The sequence below is a fragment of the Eutrigla gurnardus genome (assembly GCF_963514095.1).
Source record: "Eutrigla gurnardus genome assembly, chromosome: 21".
NCBI classification, from domain to species: domain Eukaryota; kingdom Metazoa; phylum Chordata; class Actinopteri; order Perciformes; family Triglidae; genus Eutrigla; species Eutrigla gurnardus.
Window position 1 is genome coordinate 16,677,161 of NC_139932.1, and position 8,938 is coordinate 16,686,098.

Sequence of the window (8,938 nt, forward strand, 5' to 3'; positions counted from 1 at the left end):
TGTCAAACCTCAGTGAAACAAACGGCGGATGACGTCATGCTGGCTGTTAACTGCGTGTTGGGGGAAAAAAAGTCATGTTAATACTAATGCACCGCGCTTATTATAGTCCGTTTGTTGTAATAATTCCCACACCACGTAAAGCAGCATGAGTCCTGTTTCCCGAAGATCCCACAGCTAGAAGAAGTACTGCAATAAAAGTAAGAGTACAACAGTGTAAAAGTACATCTGTGGAGGTTCTCTGTTATCCGGGTCCCAGTAATCCTTCAAGGCTCCACCGCAGGATGTTGGACCTGGTCTGGGGTTTCTGAAGACGTTTCATCCAAGACGCTTCTTCAAAATTTACATTCCTCAAGTACTGCATGTAATATATATATATATCTATATATAGATATCTATCTATCTATATCTATATATATATATATATATATATATATATATATATATATATAGTTATATAGTATATGTATATATATATATGTATATATATATATATATATATATATATATATATATATATATATATATATATATATATACTATATAGTTATATAGTATATGTATATATATGTATAGTTATATATATATAGTTATATAACTATATAGTTATATAACTATATATAGCTATATAAAGTTATATAACTATATATATAACTATATATATATATAGTTATATAACTATATATATAACTATATATATATATATATAACTATATATATATATAACTATATATATATAGTAGTTTTAGTAATTTAATTTAAGTTTCATACTAAAACTTTGTTAATGTTCTTTTACTTGATCTCGTTTTAAAACATTTTTTATGGGTTTGTCTGATGTGTGTGAGAGATATTACAGGACATCTTTCAAACTACTTATTTCATTATTGTCATAGTTATTATTGGAGATAGTGAGGAACACTAGAGTCACTATTATTCACCATGTGTTCGTGTTTCTACCAAACAGTGGAGAAAACTGCTAATTCTGCCAGATTCCATTCACGATTCGAGCAATTTAAGGTCGCCTGTCTATCGGCTGACGTTTAAATCTGCTTCCAATAAAAAATACTTGTTTTTTCCGGTTGAATCCCGTTCGGTCTTTAGTTCCGCCTACAGAGCGGGGATCCCGATCCGCCTGCGGGTCTCTGCGGGTCTCTGCGGGTCCCGCTACCCCTGTGAACCCTGGAGTTGTTGACGTCTCAGAAACACCACTGCGGTGCACGTGCGCATCAACCTGTAACTGAAATATTTCACCTGGAGGCAGCGCGCGCACGTGTGCGTGTCTCTCTGTGCGCGAGCGCGCGTCTTTGTGTCTTTGCGTGCGTGTGTGTGTGTGCGTGCGTGCGCGCGTGTGTCTCGGACCACCTCAAATCGAGTCTGTCTTCACCACGTGACCATATTCCTGGAAAGTTCCTGGAAGTCCTCTTTCGTGTTTACGGTGTTCTCGGTGCTGCGGCGGCTCGGTGTCCGCAGCGCAGCGACGGCAGGACGGAATCGGCGCTCGGGACCCCGGGGACCGGAAACAACTGTTTGTTTATCTGTTTGTTTGTTTGTTGTGCTCGCGTCACTGCGGCAGCTTTCACCGTGATTGACGTTACAGACCCGGAGCTTTTTTTTTTTTTGCTCCGCGCACCGACCCGCCTCCAGTGCGCTGAAGGACCGAGAACCGGGGCAGAGAGGACCGCGTCCCCGAGGATTCAGAGACCGAGACCGGATTCAGAGACCGGGCATGTCGCCGACATGTAGCCGGGCTGCTGCTCGCGGAGGACGGCGGCTGTGAGCCGGCGGCGGCGGCTACATAGCAACTAGCTCGGGCGCGCAGGTAACGTTCCGTTCTCGACGTTACGGAGTTTTTTTTTTTTTTTTAATCGGTGACACATGTGGCGGACAGCAGGTGACGCGCGGGGCGCCGCGGGGCAGCACGAGGCTCCGCGTGAACACCTGACCCGTCCCGCGCGGCGCCGTCACGCACCCCACCAGACCACGTTCATCATTTCAGCGACAGTCGCGACCGTCCCGATACACGTCATAGAGATGCATATGAATCGATCACCGACTGATCTGCAGCATCATATAATTTTAAATTATTGATCAGTGTGTTGTGTAACCAGCGTATTTGTGTTGTTGGAGATGTAACGTGAATGTCAGCGGATGAAAACACGAGCGACGCCGTCACGTAAAGACGCGTTTTTTCACCACCTTTGTCTGAAACCCCTCCGGGCTTCCGTCTCCGCGCTGCTCGTCTGGAACCGAGCAGACCGGAGCCGAGCATCGAGTTCAGACGGACGCGCGCCTCCATCTCTTACTGCCGCACAATCTTCCCTTTTACACCAAACTCCAGTTTAAATTCCAGCAATTTAAGGTCACCTCGTGTAAATACACTCATATCTTCATGGTTAATTATTTAAAGTCTACAAACTAAAGGAGCCAACCTATGCATTAATGCATGAGGAGAGATGAAGCAACATTAAGGGGTTTATTATAATAGTCTGTGGCCTGGTGGAACATTCATTCATTATTCATGCAAAGAATGGAGAACATTGCTAACGCACACCAGATTCTATTCAGATTTATAGCAATTTAAGGCTGTCTGGTTTGTCAGCTGGTATACAAAATAAGTACTACTTTACTCAGATGAGGACCTAACACTTGTTCTATTTTTAGCTCTTTCTTTATCGCAATGATATGTTGTGGTTTCTTTGTTTCCTTCTTTTGACAAATGTACTTATTGTAAGTCGCTTTGGACAAAAGCGTCTCCTAAATGTCCTAAATGTAAATGTAAATAAAAACTCTTCAATTCTGCATCCAACAGGAGAAAAGCAATAAAGGTCTGTTATGTAATCAAATAACAAGGTCGTCATAGTAACACAGAATACGATAACAATGAGATCTTAAGTAAATAACTCACTATAAACTGTTAAAACTGAACATCTTATTGTGAAAATCAATGCTCTAACAAGGTTTGTTTTGTGTTTTCAACACATTAATATTCTGAATGAATGAATCTCTCCAGTTTGTTCTGGGTGAAAGGTCCAGTTAGACTACAGATGGTGGTCCTGGTTTTGATGTATTTCATGTATTTCCAGTCTAAACTGGTGCAGAGACCAGTGGGGTCCCCCTTGCCCCCCCTCTCGTCCATGTCTGAGCTGTGGGCCTGAAGCCGGGCCGAAGGTGGACCTGTCCAATGACCTGCCAGTCCTCCGAGTCCACAGAAACCATCGAGAGGGACAGACGGGCTGACAACACCACCAGGAATGTGGAATCAGACGAGAGCCGCATCGCCGGGGCCATGAAAGACCTCCGGAATACAGGTAGACCCCCAGGGACATAGGTAGACCCTCAGGGACACAGGTAGACGCTCAGGTAGACTGCCAGGGACACAGATAGACCCCCAGGGACACAGGTAGACCCTCAGGGACACAGGTAGACCACCAGGGACACAGGTAGACCACCAGGTAGGAGGACTTCCTGTTAGACTTTAAACGTACGTGTGAACAGCTGGAGTAATAACATGCCTGTCTGTTTGCCTACCTGCCTGTCTGTCTGCCTGCCTACCTGCTTACCTGCCTGCCTGTCTGTCTGCCTACCTGCCTGCCTGTCTGCCTACCTACCTGCCTGTCTGCCTGCCTGCCTGCCTACCTACTTACATGCCTGTCTGCCTACCTACCTGCTTGCCTGCCTGTCTGCCTGCCTACCTACTTACTTGCCTGCCTGCCTACCTGCCTGTCTGCCTGCCTACCTACTTACCTGCCTGTCTGTCTGCCTGCCTACCTACCTGCCTGCCTGCCTGTCTGCCTGCCTACCTACTTACCTGCCTGCCTGTCTGCCTGCCTGCCTACCTGCCTGTCTGCCTGCCTACCTACTTACCTGCCTGTCTGCCTGCCCGCCTACCTGCCTGTCTGCCTGCCTGCCTACCTACTTACCTGCCTGCCTGTCTGCCTGCCTACCTACCTGTCTGTCTGCCTACCTACCTACCTACCTACCTACCTACCTACCTACTTACCTGCCTGTCTGCCTACCTACCTGCCTACCTGCCTGTCTGCCTGCCTACCTACTTACCTGCCTGTCCTCCTGTCTGCCTGCCTACCTGCCTGTCTGCCTGTCTGCCTACCTACCTACTTACCTGCCTGTCTGCCTACCTACCTGCGTGCCTGCCTTCCAACCTGTCTTCCTGCCTGCCTGCAGGCTGGTACTGGGGCAGCCTGACGGCCACCGAGGCCCAGGCGGTCCTGCAGGACTCGTGTGAGGGGACCTTCCTGGTGCGGGACAGCTCCCAGAGCGGCTTCCTGTTCACCATCTCGGCCATGACGGCGTGCGGCCCCACCAACCTGCGCATCGAGTTCCAGCACGGCAAGTTCCAGCTGGACTCCGTGGTCCTGGTGCGGCCCCGGCTCAAGCAGTTCGATAGCGTGGTCCACCTGGTGGAGCACTACGTGCAGCTGTCCCGGACTGGCAGCAAGGCCCCACCCCCCATGGCGGCCCCACCCCCCACGGTGGCGCCGCCCGACGGCACGGTGCAGCTGCTGCTCACCCGGCCGGCGTACATGGCGGCGCCGTCGCTGCAGCACCTCTGCCGCGTCGCCATCAACGGGGCCACGCGGCGGGTCCAGGACCTGCCGTTGCCCACCAGGCTGAAGGACTACCTGACGGACTACAGCTACAACGTCTAGGACTACAAGCCCATCATGCACTGCTGCGCAGCCAGCTGGGACAGGCAGGAAACCGCCGCCAGAGAGTCTAGGAAGTACTCGGAAGTACTCCTGAGTACTTGTACACCCCAATGAGTACTGCTACGTGGTACTGAGTACTCTGCAGGAAGTACTTGTACCTCTAACCAGCTGATAGAAAAACCCAGAGAAACTGATCAATAACTGCATTCAACTAATCATCATTATTGATTAACGGCTGTAAAACATCTGACCAGGAGCCCGTTGCACAAAACTAGGATTAAGACATCCAGGATAAGTGACTGAGCTGAGCTCAATCGATCCAAAACAAGAGCGTCCAGGCATAATTGGTTGCACAAAGACCAAGCCAGGATGAGCAGACACGGATTCATCAAGCCAGGTGAAACCAATCCTGGATAGGTGCCGCTCAAGGCTCCCTCAAATAGACCTTGCCGCCGATCACAGATCCACTGATTCACCATGGTAAATAGAGCGGCATACTTTTCCCCGCCGGAGGCAGAAACGCTCATGGAGGCATACGAGGAGGTCAGGCTGCTCTCACTCAGCTTTCATACTAAAAAGTATGAAAAGTAAAGCACGATGTTTTCTTATGCTTTCCTGCGTATTACACAGAGCCGTGGTCACGTGACCGGTGCGCTTTATGCTGGTTATTAGAGAAGATCAGACCTAAACCTAACCATAACCCTCGGGGGTTTAGCTCAGGAGGTAGAGCGGGTTGGCTGGCAACTGCAAGATCGCCGGTTCAATCCCTGGCTCCTCCTAGTTAGCATTTACCTAACCTTAAAGTGATGGTTCGGAGTAAAATGCACCCGAGGTAATTTCCAATGACATACAGCCAAATACCCCTTCGGAAGCATTTTTAGCGATGGTCAGCATTGGTCAAGATAGCCGCTATCAGCCGAATGGCTTAGTACTAGCGCTATGGTACAGAGGGTATATCTCGTAAATTACCCCACTAATAATGCATGGAATGTTACCAGACTTCTGCAGTAGTACACATAGGGTCTGTACTCACAAAACGAGGCATTTGAAAGTTTGTAAGTACACCAGGAGTTTATTTAACAGAACACTTGCCTGATAGCTTCTATCCTCTCCTCGGCTGCTATGCTACCGCAGCGTAGACGCCACTTCCGTGTTTACCCAGCCGATGCCGTGACGCGAGTTTCACGCGAGAGTATGAAAAAGTTTCGCTGAGTTTTTATAAATGCTTGTATTATCAGGTCAACACATTTTTATAAATGCTTGTATTATCAGGTCAACAAGACCTGATAATACAAGCATTTATAAACATTTAGCGAAACTTTTTCATACTCTCGCGTGAAACTCGAGTCACGGCATCGGCGGGGTCAACACGGAAGTGGTGTCTACGCTGCAGTAGCGTTAGTTAGCGTTAGTAGCCGAGGATAGAAGCTATCAGGCAAGTGTTCTTTTAAATAAACTCCTGATGTACTTACAAATTTTCAAATGCCTCGTTTTGTGAGTACAGACCCTATGTGTACTACTGCAGAAGTCTGGTAACATTCCATGCATTATTAGTGGGGTAATTTACGAGATATACCCTCTGTACTATGGTGCCAGTACTAAGCCATTCGGCTGATAGCGGCTATCTTGACCAATGCTGACCATCGCTAAAAATGCTTCCGAAGGGGTATTTGGCTGAATGTTATCGTGGAAATTACCTCGGGTGCATTTTACTCCGAACCATCACTTTAACTCTAACCCTAACCAACGAAAGATCATATACATTCACTGAAGGAATAATCCATCTATCCATCCATCGTCTACCGCTTATCCTGTATTCAGGGTCGCGGGGGGGCTGGAGCCGATCCCTGCTGTCATTGGGTGAAGGCAGGGTACACCCTGGACAGGTCGCCAGTCCATCGCAGGGCCGACATGTAGAGACAAACAACCATTCACGCTCACATTCACACCTACGGGCAATTTAGAGTTGAAGGAATAATATGAGAACTAAATGCAGATTTTTCGCTAGGAATGCCATCAAAATGTACTTTAATACTCTCCTCCTCTAAAACAACGGGTTACAATATTATGAATTTATTCTCGTAAATGTATGACTTTATTCTCGAAGTCTGTGAATTTTTATTATTTCTCTGTGGCTCTAAAATTCCGTCATTTTATATATAGCCTTATAGTCTTTGGGAAACTGTAAATTACCTAATGATAGCAACATCATCTAAAATCATAATTTATCCAAAATGATTGAAATGAATGATCACAAACGTTTAAATAATGACAGTGGTTCTAGTTATATGTGATAACAATGTGTAGTGGGCAGTGGAATAACTATTGGTTTCCGTTTGTGGTGACTGCTGACTGAGATAAGGGATGAGATTAAATAGATCCTGGAATTTAGCCTGGTCTGGAGCAGGCTAACTCCACAGAATGAATCTCCATGGTAACTTATACCATAACATATCCTATCCTATCCCGCTTTTGTGCAACCGGATCACGGATAAGTTGAGCCAGGATAACCAAGATATCCCGGCTTAATCCTTTATCCTTGTTTTGTGCAACGGGCCCCAGGAGCCGAACACTTTTATTGTGAAAATACTTTCATGAATTGATTTCCTGTCAATTGACAGATTGGTTGATTGATCTCTGGTTTTTTACTTGATTGATCTTTATTGGATGTTTGATGTCTTTTACATTCTTGATATTTAATAAACCTGAATATTTCGTTTTTTCCCCAGAAAACAGAAACATTATTGATTAGTTCACACAAACAGTTTCATCGCCTGGTTCTTTTATTGATCACAGAGATGTTTTTATTGACGATCAGTCCAGATAATCTGATGGATTTAATTAAATTTATACTTCCTATTATACTAAATATTCGGCTCGTTTGATTGGTCCGTTGGTTTGATCACATGTTCAAGTTTTCTCAGCAGAAAATCTGATTTATGAATCAATAAACCGATTGATTAATTGTCAACATGATTCCAACACAAACATGAGATTTATTTGTTTTTAAGTATTTTTTATCGTTTATCAACAAGAAATATTATTATTAATAATAACTTATATTATTATTTGATTATTATAACTTATTTTGGTTTAAATAAATGATCTATCTCTCAAAAAGTCTTCAGTTTATTTATTTCTGTTAAAAATACCATTTCTGTTGCTTGAAAAGTGACTTTAATAATAATTAATAATATTTTTTTGTTGTTACATGTTACATTTCCGGAATAATTTACTTGAAGGAAAGAAAAACTCAATTTAAACCAAAATAATAAATATTCAAATAAAATTATTTATTCTTTTAAACTTTCTTTTTCATATTTGTTGAATCGTTTGCTGAGCTGATAAAACAAATAAATATAAACATTATAGGATCAGTGTTGGTGGTGAAATATGATCCAGTTAAACTCTAAAATAATAATAAATGCTCTAAACTCCTAAAGTGAACCTGTTTACCAGGTCGGCTGGTTGCTGGTTGGTTGGCTGCCTGCCGGCCTCTGATTGGCCGACGGCGAGCCTGCAAGGTTCAGTCGGGGCGACGCGTCAGAAAACAAACAAGTGTTGTTTTTCATCCCGACACGCGTCAGCTGACCTGCTGGACTTCGGCCTGCTGGATGTAGTACTCTGATAACAGGAAACCCCCCCCCCCCTTTGTTTACTTTGTTAAAACATAAAAAATGAGTCTCTTTTTAAAACGTCACATCCAGTAAAGTGTTCGATCCATTAAGAAGAATTTGTTTTAATTTGTCACTTGCTTGCGTAGAAGCAGGAGTTACATTAGTAACCACGGCAACGTGAGTTAAACAGGAGTTACATTAGTAACCACGGCAACGTGAGTTAAACAGGAGTTACATTAGTAACCACAGCAACGTGAGTTAAACAGGAGTTACGTTTGTAACCACAGCAACGTGAGTTAAGCAGGAGTTATGTTAGTAACCACGGCAACGTGAGTCCAGCAGGAGTTATGTTAGTAACCACGGCAACGTGAGTTAAGCAGGGGTTATGTTAGTAACCACGGCAACGTGAGTTAAGCAGGAGTTATGTTAGTAACCACGGCAACGTGAGTTAAGCAGGAGTTATGTTAGTAACCACGGCAACGTGACTTAAGCAGGAGTTATGTTAGTAACCACGGCAACATGAGTTAAAGTGATGGTTCGGGGTGAAATGCACCCTAGGTAATTTCCACCATGACATCCAGCCAAATACCCTCGGAAGCATTTTTAGCGATGGTCAGCATTGGTCAAGATGGGGCGATCAGCCGAATGGCTTAGTAC

General features: G+C 45.0%; 1 protein-coding gene across 1 annotated transcript; it reads left to right on the top strand.

Annotated features, from left to right (window-relative positions):
• The first annotated feature begins 1,384 nt into the window (after positions 1-1,384).
• Positions 1,385-5,395, top strand: socs2 (suppressor of cytokine signaling 2). The gene is made up of 3 exons (XM_084038922.1): positions 1,385-1,816; positions 3,081-3,305; positions 4,180-5,395. The coding sequence occupies exons 2-3, from the start codon at positions 3,179-3,181 to the stop codon at positions 4,662-4,664; spliced, it is 612 nt and encodes a 203-aa protein (XP_083895048.1). The 5' UTR covers positions 1,385-1,816; positions 3,081-3,178; the 3' UTR covers positions 4,665-5,395.
• Positions 5,396-8,938: the final 3,543 nt, after the last annotated feature.

Coding starts and splice junctions, on each gene's coding strand:
- socs2 (XM_084038922.1), top strand. CDS start 3,179: ATGACCTGCCAGTCCTCCGAGTCCACAGAAACCATCGAGAGGGACAGA. Junction 3,306..4,179: donor GAAAGACCTCCGGAATACAG/GTAGACCCCCAG, acceptor GCCTGCCTGCAG/GCTGGTACTGGGGCAGCCTG.